We start from the raw sequence: 27,713 nt of genomic DNA, 5'->3' as shown, positions 1-27,713 counted from the left end.
TTTTGGAGTTTCAATGTTTAATTAGACAGCTCAGATTTTCAGCAATGTCACATGAACAAGTGATTTTGAAACACTATTCTTACAGTGCAAAAAAAGATACTCCATTGGTTGAGTTAAACTGTTTAGATGTGAAACTCTTTTGGGCGTATTTCACAGCCTTTGGTGAAATACTAAGTCATGAAGCTATACATATGCATACAGTAAATGTCTAGGTTCGATGATGTTATTTCCACTGGGGTCCAATCTTACAAGTCTTATGATGCCGGAGAGACAGGCTTCCTTCCTACTAACACTCTCAACCCAACAACCTGAACCCAGCCAAACATCGCCCCAACCTATCTCAACCGGTCCATGGGGCCGGTCTACTGTTATGGTTGTGTCGCGGTCACCAGATGGTCCTCTTCACCCCGGCCCAGACGGAGCGTTTCATGCCCTGAGAGGCACGGACGTCATCCCAGTTGAGCCGCGTGTTGGGGATCTCCTCCTCAGGTTCAGGGTCGGGTCGCACACCCTTCTTAGGGGTGGCCACGATGAGGGGCAGGGGCCCGCGCTCCGGCTGAAACTCTACCACATGGAGCTGCTTCTTTTCAGCCAGGGACTGGTGGGTCTCCTACACAGAGAGAAGGGGAGAGGGTAGGTCTAAAGCAGTGTGTGTGTGCATGCGTGCGTGTTTAGAGCTCGTCTATGTTTTTGCAGGAAGATTTCCTGCGATTGGCCCGAGAGCCAGCAGGTCTCCCTGACGATGTTGACAACGGCTCACCTGATTAGCCAGTCCGGTGAACAGAGCCCTGGTGATGTTAAGCAGGTTGACGGAGCCCTCTACCTTGGCGTACATGTCCTCTACACCAATCAGCTTACAGATGGTGATGACCGCGCGGTGACAGTGTAGTCCGTAACCTAGAGAGAGAGAGACTAGCCAGACTAGTAGCCAACCTCCATGCCTATCACGGTGTTGTCGATGACGCTTCCATTGCGAACAAATGACATTCACAGAGGCACATACACTCATAGACATGAAAAACATGCACGGTTAAGAGTATTAACTGATACCGAACTAATCTCTGATAAGTGATAAATTTAGGAGAGGTTGTGCCTACATCGCCTGAGTCTAAGACTGTGGAACAGACACTAACACTAGTGTCGTGTGTGAGGACAAAGGTCTGAGTGGATACTACTCCAAAAAGCCAGTGTCACTCACACAACTACACTGGAGTTTCATAATCCTTTACACAACACCCCAACTGCCTCTTAGGCGGTTTACATGACAGGGTGTAAAAGAGAGAGAGAGATGTGTGGGTTCCTTTGTGTGAGTGAATAGATTTGGGACTGTGTGTATGTGAACAGTATCAGAGAGACTGTGTGTGTTTGTGTATAGGGTATGAGAGCAGCATTGTCATGGTATCATTTCTCAGTGCACTGTCAGTTCAACTCTCATCAACTTGCTCTTTTAGGTGGAACACATCCTGTTAGGGGCAGCCATGAAACCCCCCCCACTCTACCTTTATGCTGTTTCTTCATGAGTAGGGTGGTCCTCTTGAAAGTGGAATTGATATCATGGTAAACTGTTAAAAACAGAAGAAAAAAAACATCAAAATCAACCCAGCTGTCAGTTCATCCCAGACTGTCCTGCACTTTACCTCTCGCCAAAAAAAGTGCACTAAATAGTGAATAGGCGGGCATTTTCTGATTGCTCCTGATTAGGGTTGTAAAACTACCAGTGACTATCACTAATTTTGGTAATTAACAAGTAATCTATAAATTTGTAAGTCGCTCTGGATAATAGCGTCTGCTAAATGACTAAAATGTAAATCTATGGTAACATTGGTAATTTATACTTGAATAACTATATATATATATATAAAAAAAAAATATATATATATATATATAATTTTTTTTTTATATCTGTCCATGAGTTTCAAGTGGATAGACTACAGGGTTCAAGAGATAATTGGATAATTAATGAAAAAAAGCATCTAATCAACAATGGATATTTTTTTTTTACTAACTCTGCAACTCTTCCAATGATTGACTGTTTTGATGCCAAAACATTGACAACAAATACATATTAACATAGTACAGATTATAAAAGTTTGTAAAAACAAATAAAGGATATTTCATGCTGAAACCCTCATACACCAATGGTACTCACTAAGTTGATGGTTTATATTTAAGATAATGTTTTACAGCTTTGTCATTCATTTTTTTGTAATCATCTTATTTGATTATTTTATAAATTTCATTTTATGTGATAATGTCAGACAGAGGACCAGAGATAATTACAGACACCTGTGACAATCTGAAGTACCCAAAAAGGCCTCTAGATACCAGGTGATAAAATACAATAAAAAACTTGAAAGTTACCAAATTCAGGTAGATTACCGATAAACTTTCAAAGTTACCAGTAATATACCCTCTGTTTGCAACCCTACTCCTGATGAACCTTGGATGAGTCAGAGCCTTGAGCAAATGTAACTGTGTGGGTTAGTGGCGGCAGTCAAAGAGCCAGCCTGTGTTAGACTGGGTCACGAACCCTGGTCACGAACCCATCACCCACAGAACAGAACATTTACAGTAGCTGCTGCAGTAGGTTTGGGCCTGTTAGGAACAGCCTCTTTCAGTGTGTGTGTGTGTGTCTCACACACAGACTTACAGCAAGAGAAATATGCACAAACCCCTAGAGTGAAAACACTTCTCTTTGATCTACCGATTTGTAGCAACTGCTTCTCTGCAGAAAGCCTTTAGCAACATGACTACTGTTGACATAGACTAATCAAACTATGCTGACGGAATAGCAATGATATTATTTGAGCTCGCTCACTTGCAGTACAAGGGTTTGCATAGAACAAGCCTGGTTCGCTGTTCAGACAGTAAGCACAAAAACCATGTTAGCCAGAACAGACTCCTATTCAACAGCCCTGTGTCTGAATGGGCCAAGAGGAGATAAGTGGAGGAGTAAGAAGGATGAGAGAGGAAGCCTCAAACATTCTGATCTCACACTCAATGCACGCAGAGACCCTCCCACAAAAATATAGTGACTTACTAGTGTGATCGTTGTATCTCTCAATGTAGTACAGATAGTGCACTGCTCGGTTCTTTGCCTGTTATGGTAAGAAGACCATTGTCAGTGTATACACATTTCAACACAGCCACTTGAATACGTACTGTATACCAGGGCTGCCCAACCCTCTTCCTGGAGATCTACCATCCTGTGGGTTTTCAGTCCAATCGTCTTCCTGGAGATCTACCATCCTGTGGGTTTTCAGTTCAATCCGAATTTAACACAACCGATTCTACTAATTAGCTGCTCAACAAGACCTTACCTAGCTGAATCAGATATGCTAAATTAGGGTTGGACTGAAAACCTACAGGACAGTAGATCTATAGGAAGAGCGTTGGGCAGTCCTGCTGTAGAGTGCCAGTATGGGTATTTTCCAGGTAACAGGGAAACATTTTACCTTTCTCAGTGCAGTTTGACGGTCTGCCGCTTTACCCAAGGCAAAACCTGCAGGAGAAAAGATGGAAATAAGTATACAAAAATATATAATAATCTTAAGAATTATGTCTTTGGTTTCATCCACATCAGCTTCACTGCCTGTCATAGTTTCCATATCTGATTGCTTTATCGTTCATCTTTTCATGCTGCTGTCACTTGACAGTTAGGCGGAACCAGACAGAATTATTTTAAATAATTCATTAAGCTGACAGCTTCGACAGATAAACCAATCCCATTCCAATCCATGAAAGACAGAAGACACTTCTGGCTCGCTCATCTGTCTCAGTGAACTGAAAGCTTTCGAGTGCCACACAGTGGGAAAAAGTAGAGAGGCTTTGCACCCTGAGAGTGTAGCTAGCTCAGGAGTGGCCACCACTTCTCCCTGGAGCTACTCTCCAGCAGGGTTTTGGACTCACCTGCTGCCCCGTTCCCATTGCCAACAGCTACCAGGCAGCTGATGGACCTCTTCCGGCCCTCTTTGGCTGTCATGTTGAACACGCTCTTCACCTGTCAATAATAATAACCACCACCAGGTTAAAATAGCTTAGACTGACCCCTAGAGGACAGTCAGAACAAAAACCACCCATTACTGCAGACCAGAACAAGGTGAAACATGTCTTTATGGGAGGCAGAATGTCAGTGAATTCCATATACATCCTATTATAAAAACAGAGGATGGGCCCTGGGGGAGAACTAAAGGTAGGCAGGCCCCAGGTTCATTGGATTTGGTGATAAACTTATTCCCTCTCTATGCAATTGCTTTCCTCTTAAAAGTCCTATGAAAAAAACAAAACGGACCAGAGTATAGTCAAATGAACAAATGAACAATTGTTATCAAAAAGAATGCAGGTAGCACCTTATTAAACCTTTGGCTTTTTAAGAGGGATTGACCTTTCCTTCAAGGCCCCAGTCGCCACTTTGTGTCCGATGTTTCGACTGAGTAAAATTCCTGCCGGAGTCTGGAGGCGGTCTGTGGGTTTGCTCCTGGGGAAACAGCCCATCTCATCCCTCCTAGACACCCTCTCAACATTTAATTGCCTCCCATCGATCGGTATAGACAGACGAGTGCTGCCCTTCCCTGTCCGTTCACTCTGTTCCCCTCCCTCCGGACAGATTTACGAGCTGCAGTGTGACCTTGGAGGCAGCAGGGGGCAGTGTGAGCATATGACAGAGCTGAGAGTTACCATACATACAGCACTGGAGGAGAGACAACGGCTGCTCTACACACATTCACACCAGTAACACATTGACATAGAACATACACACAAGAACACACACAGCAAAAATACTGAGAGAATATCCTCTGATATAGAACATCACTGCCACCATTTTAGGTTTTATTTATTCACACCAAAGAAAATAAGTGAGACAAAACTGTACAGATAAAAAAAAACTGGTAAAAACGGTGTGCAGGTGTGATTAGAAGCCCAAAAGGGTTTATAGGAAAAGCACACCACAGATGCAAGTAAAACAAATTTAAAGTGTGTTCAATCAGTTAAACAAAGCAAATGAATTATAATTGTACATAATATAAGCAGTAAACAAGAAAAAGCATGTTTGATTATGTGTGTGTGTGTGTGTGTGTGTGTGTGTGTGTGTGTGTGTGTGTGTGTGTGTGTGTGTGTGTGTGTGTGTGTACACGTGTATGTGAGGTTACACGGAGGAGATATTTTTCTGGAGTTTGCTTCCCTGGAGAAAAACTCCTGGCCCCTCCATGTGGTAGACTGGATGTGATACTAGTGTACCCCTGGGCTTCCTACATCCAGAAAGTGTGAGTGTGTACAGTAAGTGTCAGTGCTCTTCAGTGTGATGTGGAGGAGTTTGATGAGACATAAAGAAGCTGTGACAGAGCTTTCCCCCTGTAGGAGAGGCCAAACCCAGAAGAGGGAAAAATGAGTGGCAAGATGGGTAAGAGACTCTTTAGAGGTTTAAGAGACAGGATTAAAGAGAGAGCAGTGAGAGATGAGATTGAGAGGCAGATACATAAGCGAGAGAGGGAGAGAGGTACAACATAATTATCATGCACCAACTCCCCTCCCCAACACACACACACACACCAAATCACATTGTATCCAGGCTGTATCACATGCGGTCGTGATTGGGAGTCCCATAGGGCGGAGCAGAATTAGCCCAGCGTCATTCGGGATTGGCCGTCATGGTAAATAAGAATTTGTTCTTAATCGTTTTGCCTAGTTAAAAAAAAAAAGATAAAAAAAATGTGCGTCGTAAACAGACGTAGACTAACCGTGAAACGCTTATTTGCACACACACACACACACACACACACACACACACACACACACACACACGCTTATTCACCCAGTCCTAGCCTATCCCGTCCACTACTACTAGGTTACTGACCCCATCACACCCTAACAGAACCCTCATCTCTACCTCATCCAACCCCTCCACTCGTTCCCTCCCCCCATGGGAGCTGGTACAGCTGGACAGTAAAGAGATCCTCCCAGGGCTCACAGCCGTCACAGACAGAAGAACCAGGACAGAACAGATGTAGAGCTGGTACCGGTCCAACAGCACTCTGCTCCTAACTCAACAACACTGACTTCAGAAGTTCCCTTTGTGCCCCTCTATGTCTAGGTGGGTTATGAGCCTATGTGACAGGGAACTGCCAGTGGCCAGCCAGAGAGACAACCCCACTGCAGACCCTGTCTGTTTCAAGGTGTGTGTGTGTGTGTGTGTGCGTGCGCGCACACATGAGAAAGAGCTCATATTACAGCAATACATTAAAAGCCTAAAACATAAACGCAAGATATTATGAGTCCATTTAAAAAGGAGGAAACCATAACAGCTGGGTATTTCACTATAAAAACATGACTCCCAATGTCACTGTGTTAGACCCACAGAGAGGGAAGGAGAGAGAGAAAGTGAGCGAGAGAGGGGGGGGGGGGAATAGCAAGAAAGAGGGAGTAAGACAAAGAGAGCTCCAGTTGCAAGCTAATGTAATTGGCAGTGTCGTTAAGCCACTTTGCCATTGTATTCTTGTTGCCATTTGCTGCTTATTACCAAGTCGCAGAGAACTGTTTTCTATTCACCCGGATACAATTAGGAACCAACATTGTCTCTAGAACCCTCATACTTATTTAACTCGAGTTAGCAGGTGCCCCGGCAAATTGCATCGCAGAAAACCTAATTGCAATAGTTAAACATGCATGAAGTCATAAAATGGAAGTTTGCTAGTGCAATGCGAGGCAGGGAGGGAGTGTTGGGAAGTGATATCTTAGAGGAGCTGGTGCTGGGTGTCATGGCGGGACTCAGTGGTGTATTAGGGAAACCGTTTACAGTTTAAGAACCAAATGGAAGCAAACTATTGCAGAGCTTCTATTGGACAAATTCAGGTAGGTCCCTAACTGTTTCGTTTGCTTCCATTTAAGAAACGTTTTGCAACAGAATTGGTGGAATGAATACATCCCTGGACTGTGGAGGAAGATTTAACTAAACTTTACTGCTATGTGTTGATTAAGCAATAAGGCCTGAGGGGATGTGGTATATGGCCAATATACCACGGCTAAGGGCTGTTCTTAGGAACAACGCAATGCGGAGTGCCTGGATACAGTCCTTAGCCATGGAATATTGGCCATATCACAAACCCCCGAGGTGCCTTACTGCTATTAGAAACTGGTTACCAATGTAATAAGAGCAGTAAAAATACATTTTGTCATAACTGTGGTATACGGTCTGCTATACCACAGCTTTCAGCCAATCAGCATTCAGGGCTCGAATCGCCCAGTTTATAATTAACAATATAGTACTATAAACAGTGAGCCGTGTTGGCTGGCACAGGACTAATGGACCACAGATAGTGCACCACTTCACAATGTGCATACTGGAGAATCACTGAGCTACTGTATGGAATGGATTAACGACCATGGGTATATAAAACAGAGCACACATTTCATTCCACTGCAAGAGTGGTGCGTCTTTTAAAACAAATCTTTGACTTTTGGGGATACTTTGAAGGTTGTGTAGCTAGTAGTTATACGATACATCCGTAATGGTATTCATCCCCTTTTAATGAAATGAGTTGTGAGAGGCCCGAGTCTCCGTGCCATTGGAGCCAGGCCATCTCCTATGGAAGTGCACTCTCCTGTCCCAACCCACTGACTAACTAATGACATGGTGCTATTGTCCTTGGGAAGAAATCCTCCCCCTTTCCAGGAAGCATTTCATATAATTCATGTATATTTATAGGGAGATGGAACTCATAAACTGATCCATCAGTTTCCGGGGGACACGAGTGTCTGTGGCTCTGTATTATTTATGTAAAGAGGAGCACATGCAGAGGCTGGGGAGGATTATCTGCGCAACGCATGCAGGACATATTTAATTAGTTGATTGCTGCAGGCCTGGGTCAATGCTGACCACATTACGATATACGACAGCTGGGCACTGGGCCCAACACATGCCCAACCTCTGAATACAGCTGTCATAATGCTGTCTTAACAGAATGAACGACATACAGCAACAAAAAAGAACAGTAGGCCGACATGGACCTCTAAGGCCATTCCAGCAAAATCTCTTACGCAAGAGAAAGATCCATTGCGTTCCTTCACATCCCCTCGTTTCGCTCCTTTCATCTTAACTCTGTATTTTCCCAACACTTTTCCCACTGTTTTTCTCTCTGTCTCCAAGTGCCCCTCTGACAGGTACTTTCCCTCTTTCAATAGGAATTTATAGCGGTACCTTTATGTTGAAGATTGTAAATACTGTACAGGCAACCACAGCTCACATGTTAAGGAATGAGTGCTTTAATCAGCCTGCCAGGCTTTGAGGGGAATGCCAAGTACTCAGCCTAATGTTCAGATTCAAAATAAATATCACCACCATGTTAAGAAAACAATCACAGCATTGCGCCATCTTGGAGAAACAGAGACATAGGGACATCGCCGCTCTGGCTTTCATCCAAATGCCTCATCTAAACATCTGCCAGGTGGCTTGCTACACCATCCAGCCGCTCACTGGTCATTCACACAAATGCCTCATCTGAACATCTGCCAGGTGGCTTGCTACACCATTCAGCCGCTCACTGGTCATTCACACAAATGCCTCATCTGAACATCTGCCAGGTGGCTTGCTACACCATTCAGCCGCTCACTGGTCATTCACACAAATGCCTCATCTGAACATCTGCCAGGTGGCTTGCTACACCATTGAGCCGCTCACTGGTCATCCACAGCTCAAGGACCTGAATGACAGATTGGAAGAGGGAGGTGTGTGAAACCTGGTCAGGCAGTAGTGTCTTTAGAACAGAACAAACACATAGATATGGTAAAGGAGACAATGGAACGCAGACGTTGACCAGATTGGCGCACATTCAACAAACCTGATCTAACAAAGTGGATATTTGTCAAATCCATATTGATTTATCTATTATAACAAGCCCACAATGTGCTTAAGTTTTGCTGCATAACATGTAGAAGTTCTCAGTTTTCAGGTTTAGAAGAAGTGACTGGTAAATGCTAACTCCGGTTCGTATAAGATGGTAGCATAGCTAGCATAAAGAAATCGTTGATGGTAGTCAAAGTTGTTTTTAACTTAATTGGCAACAATGACATGAACATGTGTTGGGGTTGACATCCATACAAGAATTATACTCTGATTTTTACCTCAACATAGTGAGAAATACACAAACAATAGCCTAATATGTCGACATTTTGCAGTGGGGCAATGAGGAGACTCGGTATCTTTCCCCCACGTCCCTTTTCCTCCAGCGTTTCCATAGAAAATTCCATTGTTTTGGTCGAGTTCAATTGACCTCTTTACCGCATCTATTAGGGCCACGGAGATGAACATCTAATGTGGACTGTAGCATCATGCTGATGCATTTTGGGAAAAAGAGAAGGAGGGAGAGGGAGTGCAATGGAGAGGACTGAAATGGAGAGTTCTGCAGCCTTCTCAGACCCATGTTATCCATCTAAAACCTGATACCCACAGACATTTCAAACTGCAACTTGACCCTCAACAACAATGCATTATGCACCTTCACTCTGGGATGAAAAATTAAATGGCAACCAATTCGTCTACCCCTTAAGAATCACTGTGGACTTACACACTAAAAAGGTAATGCGGTGCAGGTCCATTGCGGCAGGTATAAATTGACTTTATTACAATGGCTTAATGCCTTGGGGTGGATTTCAGTAGCTCTGTGTATCACATCCCTAGGTCCAGTTTTTCAAAATTTGAATGATCCGCATTCTGTAATCCTCTTTTTTTGCAATTCAGGATGAGATCAATCTGGCTGTTTTTGAGCTGTTTTTTCAGAAAATAATCAGATAAGATGACTGATCCATACCAAAGTATTAAGCTCACAGAATGCGTATTTTCAGTGCTTTGAACAGTCCTCCACCTTGCCATCTACTGGACAGGTTATGGTACTGCTTCTACACTGTCACTGGGAAACAGCGATGAGTAAACCACATAAAGGTAGCTCGATTCAAAACAATAGAGCCTGCATACATCCCTTATAAATACACATTTGACACTCATAACAACTGACCTTATACCCATACTGCGGTCAATTTAACATAATGAACCTTTATTCCAGATTAAAGGTCAAATTGGATTACCAAATCCCATTCTTCAGTTCTTTTGAAAAACTCTATGGATGGTCCCGGTTTGTTTGGGCCCTCCACAACATCAATTTGTATTAAATTAGCCTAAATGGAAAGACCATTACCATGAGATCTCTTACGACTGGATGGGAAAGCTAAACGTAACCCTGAATCTCTGTAGCCCCTCTTCTCTCTCTCCTCCACATAATGAGGATTGATGAGGACGGCGAGGAGTTTCTTTTGGGTGATGGTTGGCTTGTTAATCTGTTTATCAAAGTGTTTTGTAATCGACTCCGTCTATATTCCAATATCCTCTCAGAGGGGTGCCCCAGATAACAACGTGTTAGTAATATCCATATCGCCGCCATATTCATATCACCGTACTTTCTTCCATTTACCAAAATAGAAAACGACACATCATTTCCTCGGTTAGGTGTCGGTGTTGACAACATGGCTATGCCTACAGTCTCTCTCATGCAGCCATGGCATAGAACAGTCCTTTGGGAGACAGAGAGCATGCAAGTGGAATCATGTTATGCTCTATGTTTGGAGGGTGGAAGGTGGGTTGACATTCCCTGTAGCCCCCCCCCCCGGTTTGTGCCCAAGTAGGAGTGATGCATGTCGAGGTGAGACGTATCGGTGAGTGTAAAAATACGATTCATTTGCCCTTTTTCACACTGTGTCTAATACACTGACTATAGCATGACTGTGGTAGGGCTTGTGTTTGTGTGCGGCGCTTCATGGTCGTATCCTCTCCTGTTCATCTCTGTGTCTTAGCCCGGTGAGTTCAGCCGTGGGTCATGTTCTTGAATCAGGGAGGTTCAGAGGCCCGTCGGCACCGAGCTACTCAACTAGTTGCTGTTGCTCACCGAGCAAGGAGTTACGGCAAGCAGCAGAGGACACTCAAGACAGACTCTCAGCCAGCCTCCACGGATCAAACCCAGCTCTCCCAAGTCCCGGGAACATCAACCATCAAAGGGATCTCATCCACTTGTCTTCAAAGCCACCAAATAGCACTACGCTACTGCATTGTGTTTGCCCTGCTTTTTCAAACTACAGACTTTGCTAGATGCGCCGACCTACCCTTTTGGGCTGGGTTAATACCACGGTAACCGATTCCAACATTTTGGGTTAGTATTTGAAGAGCACTCACCTCGATCACTCGGGAGTCAAAGTCATCGTAAGTCTCTAAAAAAAGAAAGGAAAATAAGGTAGTAAAAAACAGAGTAACATGAAGGTAAAAGGTGACTTCCAGTGACATGAAATTACATGTTAACCCAGGTTACAGTTTCCAATAAACAATACATGTAACTTAAAGAAAATAAACATTTTATATGACCTTCATGAGAAGAACTATTTGGACTGATAAAGTCCCGGTTTCCCCAATGTGAATACCTCTGATTGTATACTGTTAAACTGCAACATCACCTTCTATCAGACACTAAACATGACAAGGTTCACCTGTGCTGATTGGGTTTAGGAGGTAAATTCAATCCAAACAAATGGGCCTTAGATTACATGTGTAATAGGAGCCACAGAAGCAACTCTCAGAGCTAATCAAAGCAGATTAGCAGTCTGCTTTTAGTGAGACAAATAAAGGGTTGATGAGGCAGATTTCTCAGAGGGAGAGAGGGTAAGGTTTATTGACTTATTTGATGGCATGGGTAAATCGGACTTGCTTATTAGTGTACTCCATCGCTAAAACAGTAGAGAATGTCTGTGATAAACCCATAGAAATCCAAAAAAAATTGTTAACAATCACATGACATTCACTACATGGGGCTAGTTTAAATGGAAGATTTTACAGTAGGTCGCCATAACAGCATACATTTTTCCACTTTTGTTGGCAGGTAAATAAATCTAGTAAGGTAAATCTGTCAATGATTTAGCTCAGGTTTGCCTACAGCAACGTGTCAGTCATTCCCTCAATACATTCTAACATGGGATTCTAACAGAGACAGGTGGCGACAGGGCATTTCCTGGATTTAAGAGCGGGGCTTGGTGAAGGTATCTGTGAGGAGGTGGGGTAACCCTAGCATGAGAAAGAGGAGGGTGAAGGTCAAAGGTCAAGCGTTCCCAGCTCCTATCAAAGTTGTGATTTAGGCTCCCGTCCACGCCACCGCATGGTAAGCCATCACTGTGGTGACTAGCAGACAGAGAGAGCGCAATCGGAAGGCAGGAAATGTAATAACCAACCCAGCCCTGCCCAGAAGAGTGGAGGAACTAAATATACACAACCGTTCAAAGTTTGGGGTCACTTAGAAATGTCCTTGTTTTTTGAAAGAAAAGCACATTTTTTGTCCATTAAAATAACATTAAATTGATCAGAAATACATTGTAGACATTGTTCATTTTGTAAATGACTGGAAACGGCAGATTTTTTTAAATGGAGTATCTACATAGGCGTACATAGGCCCATTATCAGCAACTATCACTCCTGTGTTCCAATGGCACGTTGTGTTAGCTAATCCAAGTTTATCATTTTAAAATGCTAACACAACATGCCATTGGAACACAGGAGTGATGGTTGCTGATAATGGGCCTCTGTACGTCTATGTAGATATTCCATAAAAATAAAAAAAAAATCAGCCGTTTCCAGCTACAATAGTCCTTTACAACATTAACAATGTCTACACTGCATTTCTGATCAATTTGATGTTATTTTAAAATGGACAATTATTTTTTTCTTTCAAAAACAAGGACATTTCTAAGTGACCCCAAACTTTTGAACGGTAGTGTATGTATAACAAATAAATCCTGGCCGTGCAGTGTGAGGACGACTTCAATTAAAAAGAGATTGTTCCGTCTGTGGTGTGTTACCGTAGTAACAGTGGTAGGGGTGGTGGGAGGAGGGGGATGAGGAAAGGTTGGAGAGGCAGGTGAACAATACCCATTTGATACCAGTGTTCATCTCACAGGGAGATGAGGGGATGCAGAGACAGAGTTCTCTTTCAGTTATGTCTTCACACTATGACAGAGGAACACCATCAATATGTTACTCAGGCAACTTACTTATATTCTCAAGTTCTGCAGTTCTGAATGTTTAAGCTTTTTGACTACTTTAGTATTCCAAGCCCTAAATAAGATATCCCTCGGAGGGGTGAAGGGCCAGATGGACAGAGCTGAGAAACGAGATGAAGGGAGGGAAGGGGTGAGTGGGTGGTAAAGGGATTACTTTCTAAATGTGGACAAAGCCGCACTGTCCCTTCTGTTAAATATTGCTCTCCATCAGTCATGAGGTGCTAATGGGCCTGCATTCAGGTCTATCCTTCAGACCTACAGACGGCCCCGCTCATCCTACCTCCTTTTAAAATGACTTTTACGCTTTATCTAGAATCTATCAACAGCTCTTTATCTCAAACATAATTTAAAAAAATGTCAAAGACCTAATATATAATTTTAAATGTCAAAGACTTGATCAAAATAATCTCAAAGTTATTTGATAATTTCATAGAAATATTGTTTATATATAATGAATTTAAAATCACAGGTTTTGGTTAGCCTTAGTGTTGGAGAGGGTTGGTGGGAGGGGAAGGGTCTCTAATGGGAAAGAGACCTGTCAGTCTGTCTGGCCTTTCATTGTGTTTCGCTAGGCTCGGTTGGCTCTCAGGACGTCAAGCAGGAAACTGCTAGCTCCAGGTGACATTTGCCCTTTCCAGACAGAGGTACGGGCTGTGCTCTCCCCAGTGGATTGAGCCTTTACCGTGTGGTGCAGCGTTTGAAAGGCGCCGAGTTGTGGAGGTTGTTGGCATTTGGAGCTTTCAGAAGGAAAAGAGTGACCCAACCTGCCATTTCACTACCACCAGGGGTATTGATTACCAGAGCAGATAGAATGCTGGGAGAAATGGCCCAGTGTTGTGAATATGTCTGGCTGGAGGAATACGCTCGTTCATTACTATAGTACAGCTAGACCAGAGGTGACACACGGAAGCAAGTCAGAGTGTGTGTGATGAATGCAGAGCTCTTTGCTTCAATAATATAGCAACAATATTCAATCTGATCCAAAGCAATGCTACTACACAATAATAGTGATTGATGTTTGATGGAAAAACAGACCTTCAAAGTATGTGCACTAGGAATGTGCATCTTTCCCTTTCAAAACGATTCAATACGTATCTAGAAACATGGGCTTCCATACAATACAGGAACGATATGTTTTAGTTTGAAATGATTGTGTAATTCGATTTGATTAGAGAAATGATTCAATGCTCTAACATTTGTTGCATAAACACATTCATTTTCCATTCGAAATGTAAATCTGCTACTGATGGAGCTCATGAGCTGGATCTTTCTGAGCTGACGTGTGTGTGTGTGTGTGTGTGTGTGTGTGGGGGGGGGGGGGGGCACTGAGCATCTACCCCCCCCACTGTCAGTTAGGGGGCAATGTTTGCCTTTTGCCCCTCCCCCCGCACATATACTTTTGATCTGAAGTCCCCATCACCCATTAATTAATTTAACATTTTTGCAGATTAAAAGTTTGAGCTAGTAAATGTATAATATTTATCTTTAAAAATGTGCTATGCCATAGCCAATGAATACATAGCACAACTTTGGATTTCACCCCCGTGTCATAATCGATTGGTTAAAACCGTTTGGAAGTTGACAGACTCGGAGTGAGTGTCATCTTCCACTTAGACCACGCAGTGCGGGTAACAAAAGTGATTGCGGTCCTCATTACGAAATTATCAACTTTACCCTGTATATCTAAAAATGACCATATATACTGATTGTTTCAAGCAAAACTACCCAAACTATGGTGAACCTGAACAATCTAAATAAAATCTAATGTAAGGCCCGATCAGCATGTAGTCTACCTATAGCCAGATGAGTTGTGTCTCCGGCAGTAGCTTATGTTACTTTTATTCCGGTAAAAAACTATTTTCAAATGGCGCATTTAAAAAAAAAAAAAGACATGGTTGTCACTCAACTGTGGGGATGTCTTTTCAGTGGCAGGGACTGGGAGACTAGTCTGGATCGAGGCAAAGATGAACGGAGCACAAAGAGATCCTTGATGAAAACCTGCTCCAGAGCCTAATATTGCGTGAGCCATTATACAAAGATTTGAATGCTGAACGTGCCTTCAGAAAGTATTCAGACCCCTTGACTTTTTACACAATTTATGTTACAGCCTTATTCTAAAATTAAGTAAATCGTCCCCCCATATCAATCTATACAATACCCCACAATGACAAAGCAAAAACAGTTTTTTTGAATTTTTTGCAATTTTTTTAAAGTGTAAAACCCAGACATAATATTCACACCAGTCAAAAGTTTGGACACCTACTCATTCCAGGGTTTTTCTTTATTTTTGACTATTTTCTACATTGTAGAATAATAGTGAAGACATCAAAACTATGAAATAACACACATGGAATCATGTAGTAACCAAAAAAGGGTTAAACAAATTAAAATATACTGCTCAAAAAAATAAAGGGAACACTTAAACAACACATCCTAGATCTGAATGAAAGAAATAATCTTATTAAATACTTTTTTCTTTACATAGTTAAATGTGCTGACAACAAAATCACACAAAAATAATCAATGGAAATCCAATTTATCAACCCATGGAGGTCTGGATTTGGAGTCACACTCAAAATTAAAGTGGAAAACCACACTACAGGCTGATCCAACTTTGATGTAATGTCCTTAAAACAAGTCAAAATGAGGCTCAGTAGTGTGTGTGGCCTCCACGTGCCTGTATGACCTCCCTACAATGCCTGGGCATGCTCCTGATGAGGTGGCAGATGGTCTCCTGAGGGATCTCCTCCCAGACCTGGACTAAAGCATCCGCCAACTCCTGGACAGTCTGTGGTGCAACGTGGCGTTGGTGGATGGAGCGAGACATGATGTCCCAGAGGTGCTCAATTGGATTCAGGTCTGGGGAACGGGCGGGCCAGTCCATAGCATCAATGCCTTCCTCTTGCAGGAACTGCTGACACACTCCAGACACATGAGGTCTAGCATTGTCTTGCATTAGGAGGAACCCAGGGCCAACCGCACCAGCATATGGTCTCACAAGGGGTCTGAGGATCTCATCTCGGTACCTAATGGCAGTCAGGCTACCTCTGGCGAGCACATGGAGGGCTGTGCGGCCCCCCAAAGAAATGCCACCCCACACCATGACTGACCCACCGCCAAACCGGTCATGCTGGAGGATGTTGCAGGCAGCAGAACGTTCTCCACGGCGTCTCCAGACTCTGTCACGTCTGTCACGTGCTCAGTGTGAACCTGCTTTCATCTGTGAAGAGCACAGGGCGCCAGTGGCGAATTTTCCAATCTTGGTGTTCTCTGGCAAATGCCACGATGTTGGGCTATAAGCACAACCCCCACCTGTGGACGTCGGGCCCTCATACCACCCTCATGGAGTCTGTTTCTGACCGTTTAAGCAGACACATGCACATTTGTGGCCTGCTGGAGGTCATTTTGCAGGGCTCTGGCAGTGCTTCTCCTGCTCCTCCTTGCACAAAGGCGGAGGTAGCGGTCCTGCTGCTGGGTTGTTGCCCTCCTACGGCCTCCTCCACGTCTCCTGATGTACTGGCCTGTCTCCTGGTAGCGCCTCCATGCTCTGGACACTACGCTGACAGACACAGCAAACCTTCTTGCCACAGCTCGCATTGATGTGCCATCCTGGATGAGCTGCACTACCTGAGCCACTTGTGTGGGTTGTAGACTCCGTCTCATGCTACCACTAGAGTGAAAGAACCGCCAGCATTCAAAAGTGACCAAAACATCAGCCAGGAAGCATAGGAACTGAGAAGTGGTCTGTGGTCCCCACCTGCAGAACCACTCCTTTATTGGGGGTGTCTCGCTAATTGCCTATAATTTCCACCTGTTGTCTATTCCATTTGCACAACAGCATGTGACATTTATTGTCAATCAGTGTTGCTTCCTAAGTGGACAGTTTGATTTCACAGAAGTGTGATTGACTTGGAGTTACATTGTGTTGTTTAAGTGTTCCCTTTATTTTTTTGAGCAGTGTATATTTTATATATTTGAGATTCTTCAAAGTAGCCACCCTTTGCCAGGTGGTGCCACTCAAGGACATTCAGAGACTTGTCCCGAAGCCACTCACGCGTTGTCTTGGCTGTGTGCTTAGGGTCATTGTCATATTGGAAGGTGAACAGTCCTGAGCACTCTGGAGCACGTTTTCAAGGATCTCTCTGTGCTCCATTCATCTTTGCCTCGATCCTGACTAGTCTCCCAGTCCCTGCCACTGAAAAGACATCCCCACAGCATGATGCTGCCACCACGCTTCACCGTAATTATGGTGCCATGTTTCCTCCAGATGTGATGCTTGGTATTCAGGCCAAAGAGTTCAATCTTGGTTTCATCAGACCAGAGAATCTTGTTTATCATGGTCAGAGTCTTTAGGTGCCTTTTGGCAAACTCCAAGCGGGCTGTCATGTGCTTTTACTGAGGAGTGGCATCCGTCAGGCCACTCTACCTTAATGGCCTGATTGGTGGAGTGCTGCAGAGATGGTTGTCCTTTTGGAAGGTTCTCCCTGTTAAGTTCATGTTTTAAGTATCCCTATAGTTCTGTTATTACGGGGCTATCACTCAGTCAAGAGTGCGCCTGCGCAGGAAGTCTGTTCGTTGATGGACCTAGCCTAGAGTGCAATGGCTACTTTGTAGTGTGTTCATACGGTATAGTAAACTTTGATAAACTGGAACCTTGTCGTATCATTTCGAGTTAACACTCCCATCTCCACAGAGGAACTCTAGAGCTCTATCAAAGTGACCATTGGGTTCTTGGTCACCTCGCTGATCAAGGCCCTTCTCCCCCGATTGCACAGTTTGGCCAGGCAGCCAGCTCTAGGAAGAGTCTTGGTGGTTCCAAACTGCTTCCATTTAAGAATGATGGAGGCCACTGTGTTCTCTGGGACCTTCGAAGGCGCAGACATTTTTTGGTACCCTTCCCCAGATCTGTGTCTCGACACAATCCTGTCTCGGAGCACTACGGACAATTCCTTTGACCTCCTGGCTTGGTTTTTGCTCTGATATGATCTGTCTACTGTGGAACATTATATAGACAGGTGTATGCCTTTCCAAATCATGTCCAATCAATTGAATTTAACACAGGTGGACTCCAATCAAGTTGTAGAAACATCTCAAGGACGATCAATGGAAACAGGATGCAGATGAGCTCAATTTCGAAATTGAGTCTCATAATAAAAGTGTCTGAATTGTTATATGAAAGTATTTCTGTATACATTTTTTTTAAAATAATAATAAACATACAACAAATTCTAAAAACCTGATTTTGCTTTGTCATTATTGGGTATTGTGTGTAGATTGCTTAGGATTTTTTCGTATTTAATCCATTTTAGAATAAGGCTGTACCGTACAAAATGTGGTAAAAGTCAAAGGGTCTGAATACTTTCCGAAGGCACCGTATGTGCCAGATCAGGAATAGCCCTAGCCCTCGTTGGTCAGCGTGCAGTTTGACTAGGCTACTGATATTGCCTGGGGTTGTTCAGCATGCAAAATGACTTGTAGATCAATGAGTGTCAACATAATGACATGCTTAGCTTGACACTGAAGGAGAGGACGCAGTCGTCACAGAAGATGAGGTATTTTCGGAAGGTAGGAAAAAAGTAATTTGAGCTAAAAACGGCCAATTCATAACATTTCATCTATTTTCTTACCGATGCATGCTACATTTGGATCGCTCATATTTTAAACATTTGAACCGGAGACCGATGTGTATTGGGGAAATCGTTACATCCCTAATGTGCATGCTTTACACGCACAGTACCTCCGTTGGGTCCAGGGTCAGGGGGCCCCAGACTGATGCCGCCCCAGGAGTTGCCAGTCCACCCTCGCTCCCTCTTCACCCTCATCTTCCTCCTGCGATCCCATTCGTCGCGCTGTCGCAGAAGCTCTGCCTGCAGTTCCTGTTGCTCTGACTCCCCGCGGCGAGACATGTTCTGTATGGTCCCGCTCTTCAGGATGGGCGAGTTCAACCCCGGCCACAGGAACCCCCCGCGCCCTGAGAGAGAGACAGAGAGAGGGTAGGGGGTTTGTTATGGGAAGGAGCATTAAATTTGTCCTAAATGTGCCACTGCACTAACTCAACTCAAACGGAGCACTAACTTCAACTTTATTATAGGTTACAGACTGTATAAAGAACAGTCTTCAGAGACAGACACACAGATGGGAGAAATGGGGCAATGATTACAGGGAGTAGACAGCACTTCAACCAGTGTGACGAAGTGCAGCCAAAAATCACATGAACATTGGAAGAGAAGTCACGCCTATTCTCTTCCAATGCGGCACTGATTACACAATCTTGTCACATCTGTAGGGTTTGATGGATTTGAACAGGGCCAGAAAAGAAAGAGGGAGACTGACTGGGCCGCAGACAGCTCAGCAATAAAACACTCAATGAATTTCCACTTTTTAAACGGCACTGAGATAGATGAAAAGAGAAAGAGGATTAATCTGTTCATTATAAATTTATGTAATTAATTAAAATACTACTGGTAACAGATTAATAGTCTACTGCCCATTAGGAGAAGGAAATTCAGATGAAACTTTAGCCATCAATATTCAAACTCGAATTCAGGTTTGGCATTAAAGACAGAAATATACATGATACCAACCAATCGTAGTGGGTTTACTCTTTCTCCAACAAAGTCAAATGTTTGGGTTAGAGAGATATATAAATAACTATGAATGAAATAGATCTAAAACAATATATGCATCTCACCCTCTCCGATGTTCTGGCCTCGGTTCAGATCCTTCTTCATCTTCCTCTTGGTCCTCTTCCCTCGGCCCTTTCGAGCACCGGCACCAGTCTCTGCCAGAACTCCCCTCCAAAGCTCCTCTGCTGTCACTGCAACGATAACACACAGAAATACGGATTTAATGAACAAATCTGACTAATCTGGCAACCTCAATGCAGCATCTTTGTCCAGAATATTGAAAACTATCGCCTGGTAGGATACTGATGAAAAAAAAGGTATTTAAAAAATGGGGTACAAAAATGTTTTTCGACTTTAGTTTACAGAAGCAGCACAATCTCTCTGCAACAAGTCTGGGATCGACCTCCAACAAAAGAGCCCAGAAATTACAATCTGCATCTAGTCATGCACTAATCAAACCTGCTAGAGCGCACTATGCATTCCAGCAAACAAACACCTGCTATTACTCAGAGAGCGAGAATGCTAGTTTGTTTTTCCCAAATAAAATCTATTTTCAGCCGAGCTGCTTGCTTCTCAAGGATTTAGAAGGAGATGCTCGGTGCCGCACAGAGAATCGATTAGGATTTAATTAAAGCATGTGAAGGGAGCTGTAACCAGTGTGTTTGAGCATTTAATGGAGCTTTGTACTACAGCAAAGCAACACGGCACTAGGCTAATAAAAGCTATGATTGTCAAAGAGCCAAACCTTGCTTGAGGCTAAATCTTGTGTCCTTGCCGTGAGGAAAGTCTCAAAAGGGAGTCCTAGACCTAGATAGATAGTGTGGAAATGAATCCATTCTAGATCAATGCACTTAACAATACTACTGGTCAATCAAAAACAACTGTAACCTATGCTAGCAGCTTGGAGCGCTTCAATAGTCTCACTCCTGGGGTGCCAATGCACACCAACTTTGATTATTTTCCTCCATCTCTCCTTTTGGATGGCACAACCATGCTAAAACAGATGCCAGTCATGCCACTAAAGGGATGAGGTATACAAAAAAGTTGAAAGGCATGAGAAGAACAGGCCAGGCTTCCCTCTCCTACAGTATGCAAGTTTCTTTTCCCACACTTTGCCCATGGCAAGGAGACTTATTTGCTACAAGACTTAAAATAGGACGCAAACTAAAGCAGCTAACAGGCATACTGCATATCTAATTCAGTAACGTTTGTTCAGAGACAATATATAATCAAACATGATCTCTGAACAGAGTTCTGAACAGAGTTCTGAGTAGAAAACAAAAAGATTCCAGCTCATCTCCAACGATGTCATGAACTAGTGGAAATATTATCTTCAAAGCACCAAGCCCTCGAGCAGAAGTCTGGAGAAAAGTTAATCACTCAGTGATACCTTTTCACAACAGTTCTTACATTGACACTGTGTACAAGCAGAGGGACCCTGTTTTCCATTCTCCCTTGACTCCTTCTCTGTGGCCAGTCAGTAAAGCTGGCCACTCAGATGTCTGACACCATCATTAGATTCTGCAATTTAAAAAAATATATGCATCAGCAGCATCTGCTCTGGCACCAGTCAGTCAGTCAGTCAGTCAGCACAGGCAGCATCTTTCATTCGCAGAAGTAATGATCCTGTGTTAGGCTGCCACAACCAGCTATTAGAACGCCTGGCGTCAGGCAGAGAAACAATCCATTTCAAGACCCACTGGGACAATTCATTTCCCTCATCTTTTACATTAGTAAACCCAGCATCACATCAGCCTAGGTTTTAGCTTAACTTATGTGATAAAGGTAACTAACTAAAAGGTAACATAGAATCAAGTGATAATTCTGCAATTCCACATCTTGTAGAAAAGTGAACCTTTTCCTGTCAAAAAACCCCAAAGCAGTCTGCCCAAAACAGTTCAGCTGGATGTCAGTCAATTGTGAAAACCCATTGCTAAAGAATAATTTGCCAACAAAATCTTTTAAAAAAGTGTTCCGAAACATCATAGTATACACCAAAGCAAAGTCTGGAGATACAAAGCAATCAAAGTAACAATTATCTTGAGTATGTACACTGTAAATAGAAATATGTGCTGAAGGTGGCAGGTTAATAAAGTGAGAGGAATGGTGGGTGTGTTTGGGTTTCCATGCATTGGCTGAGACGGAGCTGGTGGTGACAGATGTAGCATGAGTAATTATCTCAGTGAGATGCTGCAGGAAATAGTGTGGCTGCCTGCCACTGCTGTGTTCAGCTGACACACACACACACACACACACACACACACACACACACACACACACACACACACACACACACACACACACACACACACACACACACACACACACACCTTCCTGTGGAAGCTCTGCATTTGACAGGTTCAACCACTGTGAATAGGTATCACTTAGCGAGCTCAGGCCATTTTAAGTGAGTCCTATTAAAATGCTCAAGTAGTTATGCCTATATTATAGTGCTGCCTCCGGTAATACTGGGGCAGTATCAAGATATTACATTCGTAGACCAGACCGGAGTCAGGGATGATTACATTGTGAATATCAGCAACATTTTGTGAGGGTTGAGCACATGTCAGAGCTGATGTCAGCAAATCATGATTTGATTTGTTCACTTGAAGAGCTTACCTGATAATGAAAATGATTTTATTGATTGGAAAGCTTCGATATAGGTATTGACTATATATTGACTCTTGAGAGTTTGGGAACACCAGCACTTACGTTTGTTGAAGAAGCTGCTATGTCTGGTCTGTATCCAGGTAGCAGGGGCTGGTGGGGTAGGAGTCCATAGAGAGGCAGTGGGTCTGGCTAGGTGAGAGAGAGGCAGGGCGCCCCCTGCTGTGTGAAGTGGTGCTACCCCTGAAACACAGCACAGAGAGGTAATGCCATTTACTAGTGTAAAATTACCTAGAACAGTTATAAATTCACTAATGCAAATGATCCTGTCTTGTTTATTCTGGGTGTTAATGATAGGTCTGGGACGATATCAGTATCACGATACTCGTTAGTATCGTGGCAAGGAAACAAAACACAAAGCGGATTTAACTTGTTTTGGAAAATATCCCTAATGTTGAAAACAAACATCATTATGTTGTCATCCAGAGTTACATGTACAGTCCCTCCGGAAAGTATTCAGAACCCTTCACTTTTTCCACATTTTGTTACGTTATTCTAAAATGGATTAAATTGTTCCCCCCCTCAATCTACACACAATACCCAATATTGACAAAAGAAAAACTGTTTTTTTAACGTTTTTTAATTTTAACTGGCAGCGATTACAGCCTCGAGTCTTCTTGGGTATAACGCTACAAGCTTGGCACAACTGTATTTGGGGAGTTTCTCCCATTCTTCTCTGCAGATCCTCTCAAACTCTGTCAAGCTGGATAGGTAGCGTCACTGCACAGGTATTTTCAGGCTTCTCCAGAGATGTTCACTCAGGTTCAAGTCCGGGCTCTGGCTGGGCCACTCAAGGACATTCAGACTTGTCCCAATGCCACTCTTGCATCATCTTGGCTGTGTGCTTAGGGTCATTGTCCTGTTAGAAGGTGAACCTTCGCCCTGTCTGAGGTCCAGACCACTCTGGAGCAGGTTTTCATCAAGGATCACTCTGTACTTTGCTCTGTTCATCTTTACGTCGATTCTGACTGGTGTCCCTGTCCCTGCTGCTGAAAAACATCCCCACAGGATGAATGACCATCGGGTTCTTGGTCACCTCCCTGACCAAGGCCCTTCTCCCCCGATTGCTCAGTTTGGCCGTGCGTCCTGCTCTAGGAAGAGTCTTGGTGGTTCCAAACTGCTTCCATTTAAGAATGATGGAGGACACTTCTTGGGGAGCTTCAATGCTGCAGACATTTTTTGGTACCCTTCCCCAGATCTGTGCCTCAACAACAATCCTGTCTTGGAGCTCTATGAGCAAGTCCTTCGACCTCATGGCTTTGTTTTTGCTCTGACATGCACTGTCAACTGTGGGACCTTATATAGACAAGTGTATGCCTTTCCAAATCATGTCCAATCAATTGAATTTACCACAGGCGGACTCCAATCAAGTTGTAGAAACATCTCAAGGATGATCAATATAAACAGGATGCACCTGAGCTCAATAGCAAAGGGTCTGAATACTTATGTAAATATGGTATTTCAGTTATTTATTTTTGCCAACATTTCCTAAAACCCAGTTTTTTTTGTCATTATGGGGTATTAAGTGTTTATATTTATTTAATCAATTTTAGAATAAGGCTGTACCGTAACAAAATGTGGAAAAAGTGAAGGGGTCTGAATACTTTCCGAATGCACTGTATGTGTATTTCACACAAATCTGAATATCATGCTTGTATGGATGTCAACCCCAATATATGTTCATGACATCATCACCAATCAACTGCATTACAGTAAAATGACGTTGGCTACCAACACCGATTTCTGTATGCTAGCTATGCTACCAGCTTATAGGAACAGGAGTTAGAATTTAGCAGTCACTTCTTCTAAAGCTGAAAAGGGTCTTCTAAATGTTATGCAGCAAAAAACAAATATATCTTTATAATTTCATTATCCACACTGTGGACATGTTACAATACATGAATCAAATAAAATTCAAATCCAATTCATGATGGGTTTGACGAATATCAAATTTGTTAGATCAGATTTGTTGAATGTGCGCCGATGCGGCATCCTTCTTCTATCCCCACGGTCTGCATTCTATTGAACTCTTTACCGCATCGATGTCATGATATTTCTGGAATTTTTTATTCTCCCTGTCTATTTTTTTACTTTTGGTGATAGTTCTCAAAGATGATCTTGTTTAGAAATATATTGCTCCATTATACTTATGACGTAATTTATCTGGTTTTAGCCATTTACAGTTGAAGTCGGAAGTTTACAAAGACTTTGGTTGGAGTCATTAAAACTTGTTTTTCAACCACTCCACAAATTTCTTGTTAACTGTAAGTATACACTGAAGACTTTTAGCATCCTGAAAATGATTCCCCCCTCCAATGGCGGTGCACCGCTGCTAAGTGCATATAAGGAAAACACTTGCATCCATGTGTGATTGGAAGGCACCATATAGCTCGCTCTCGTTCAAGTGTATTCAGTATCTCTATCCATCTCACTACATGTGCTACAGAGAGAATATTCCATGGACCTCCAGAGCCTTCTAACCAACTACCTGCGATCTCTCCAGAGCAGAGAAATAAGCTCCTCTGGCGGCAATGTTTTATGCACTATGTAAACTTCCTTCACTATGGCTGTTTGTCTGTGTGATGAAATACACTCACTAGACAGTTTATTAGGCACACCACCTCGTTCAGGTAAATGGATTGCTCCTACAGACAGTGAGTCATGTGGCCATGGCTTACTATATAAAGCAGGCAGATAGGCATCCAGTTACTGTTCAATTGAACGTTAGAATGGGCAAAACATGTGACTTAGAGCATGGTATGATCGTCGGTGCCAGGTTCGAGTGTCTCAGAAACGTCCGCCTCCCTGGGCTTGTCTAGGGTTTACCGAGAATGATGCAAAATACCAAAAAAAAGGAGAATGGGAAGAATCGTGCAAGCTAACAGGCCACAAACAGACATAACGGCACAGTACAACAGTGGTGTGCAGAATGGCATCTCGGAACACCCAACTCATCGATCCTTGTCCCGGATGGGCTATTGCAGCAGACGACCAGATCGGGTTCGACTCCTATCAGTTAAAAACAATAAGAAGTAGCTCCAGTGGGTATGCGATATCCAACACTGGACTATTGAGGAGTGGAAAAACATTGCATGGAACATGACAGCGAGTTCAGTTTACTTGAGTGGCCTGCGCAGTCCCCAGACCTCAACGCAATACAGCATCTTTGGGATGAGACGGAACAGGCTGTTCGCGTCAGCATGGACCAATATCCCTGTGGAATGTTTCCAACATATTGTAGAATACGCCAAAGAATTCAGGCTTTTTTGGAGGCAAAGCGGGGTCCGACCCAGTACTAGATGGGCATACCTAATAAACTGTCCGGTGAGTATATCCCAGACGAGGCTAAAGATTAGGACAAATAGACATGTGAATATATACTGAAGAAAAATATAAAATGCAACAACTTCAAAGATTTTACTGAGTTACAGTTCATAGAAGGAAATCAGTCAATTTAAATACATTAATTTGGCACTATCCTATGGATTTCATGACTGGGCAGGAGTGTAGCAATAGGTGGGCTATGGCCCAACCATCACCCAATCCAAATGCGTTTTCCCTACTAAAGTGCTTTATTACAGACAGAAATACTCCTCAGCACCCCCTCCCAAGCAAACCGTCGACCCCCATAATACGTTGGCAAAAAAAACTATTCAAGTCTTGTCTTCTCATTAGTGGAATGATAACGGCAAGGAGAAGCAATCAACATTTTAAAATTAATTTGGTAAATAGTTTCTCATTATTTTGACCTCCCCACATTATAAATTAGAAGAACTGTAAACTCTTACATAACCTAGTAGCTAGAAAGGTAACTCAAAACACATTTTCGCTAAGAGCAGCTGTTTAGCTGGTTAAACAAATGTTAGCCATGTGTTGGCAAACATTTATGTCCAAGTCAAGAAAGCTTACTGGTAGCCAGCGGCACTTGCCACACTGGCAGCCAATTCGCGGGTGCTTTTTCAAAGCCTATGTCAGACACTCCAGTGAGTGTAATACCAAAGACAGTAGGAACTCTAATTTGCTCAAAATTATTTGAGAAATAAAAAGGTGACATCATTAGAAGATATTGTTTTTTCTAGTGTAGGTATGTAATTCAAAATTAGTTTATTCTGTTGTTGCTAGGAATATTCATAAAAACATTAACTTTTTTCCACCTTTTTATTTATTAAAATTGTTGCAGACTCCGTGCAGTACCTTCGTCGACCCCCGGTAGAATACCCCTGGCCTAGGCAACTAGTCATTGTCGTCACGCGGTGGACCAGGCATTCATCAGAAAGCGATCCAAACGAAATACGGAGAAGAATCCCATTATGATGGAATGGTTAGTTTACATAGCTAGCTGGCTGTCCGGCTAGATGACAAGCCGAGGATGACAAGCTATAACTAGCTAGTATTAGCCATAGCATAGTGTGCAGACTTTGTCTATGAAAATATACATTATTCCAATAGACTACACAGTTCAGTATACAACCCGATTACATATTCTAGGGCCCTTTTTGGGTAAAACATCTGTGTGACAGAAATGTGTAATTTAGGAAATATATTCACCTCCCAGCGTAATTCGGAGGGCACAGCACACCCGTATGGACGCCGCCATCTTGATGTTGTGAAAGGTCCTGAATAGCATAACAGATAGGCTGAGATGTGCCTGTTAAGAATGAATTTGATTGAGTTTAATTGGGAAAAGAGATAACGTTACATTATTGATACACTACAGGTAAATATGTTTAAAATACATTTAGATGAAAGCTATATGAAATGTAATGAATGTTATAGCTAATGAAGTACAGTATTTTGATTTTACGCGTGTAGGCTACATCTGTCCCACATCTGATATTGGTATATGGCTGACTGGTTAATAATTTTTTGGTGGGGTGGCATATACTGTAACCCTATTATTCAGTGTGAAATAGCTGTACAAATAAATTAGCTTGATTTCTTCTGGCTATTTGTGAGGAACCTATACACAGGCAGGGTCGTAGGAGCGACTCTTGTGTGTGTGTGTGTGTGTGTGTGTGTGTGTGGTGGTGGGGGGTGGGGGGGGGTGGGGGGTGCGCAAAGGTTTTGTTTATCAGGTTTTAAATGCTAATTTCTATAGATTTATATTTTGTACTCTTTCCCTGCTACTGATTAATGTCCTAGTAATTTTCCCACTTCCCCTGTCAGGTTGTTACTACTGCTGCTCTACATACTGAATGGTTTCAAATTTAGCATAATATTTTCAATTTAAAATCTAGTTATTATACTTTAATAATAACCAGCAACATACACAGTCAAAAACTATTTTAATTCTTTAAAAAGTAAGCAAACTGAAATTATTATGAAAAATAAAATATA

The 27,713-nt window shown here is 42.9% G+C and overlaps 1 protein-coding gene across 1 annotated transcript; it reads right to left on the bottom strand.

The window, feature by feature from the left end:
* mrps5 (mitochondrial ribosomal protein S5) lies at positions 1-27,028 on the bottom strand. Its single transcript, XM_014206260.2, has 11 exons — positions 26,925-27,028; positions 22,422-22,559; positions 19,775-19,900; positions 18,821-19,054; positions 11,216-11,250; positions 3,910-4,000; positions 3,456-3,502; positions 3,041-3,098; positions 1,500-1,562; positions 761-897; positions 1-610 (listed from the first exon to the last, which is right to left on the bottom strand). Exons 1-11 carry the CDS (start codon positions 27,001-27,003, stop codon positions 386-388), a joined length of 1,233 nt encoding a protein of 410 aa, XP_014061735.1. The 5' UTR covers positions 27,004-27,028; the 3' UTR covers positions 1-385.
* Positions 27,029-27,713: the final 685 nt, after the last annotated feature.

The sequence above is a fragment of the Salmo salar genome, chromosome ssa01 (assembly GCF_905237065.1).
Source record: "Salmo salar chromosome ssa01, Ssal_v3.1, whole genome shotgun sequence".
In the NCBI taxonomy this organism is placed as follows: Eukaryota; Metazoa; Chordata; class Actinopteri; order Salmoniformes; family Salmonidae; genus Salmo; species Salmo salar.
Note: the sequence above shows the minus strand (reverse complement) of the source record. Positions and strands in the feature narration are given on the sequence as shown.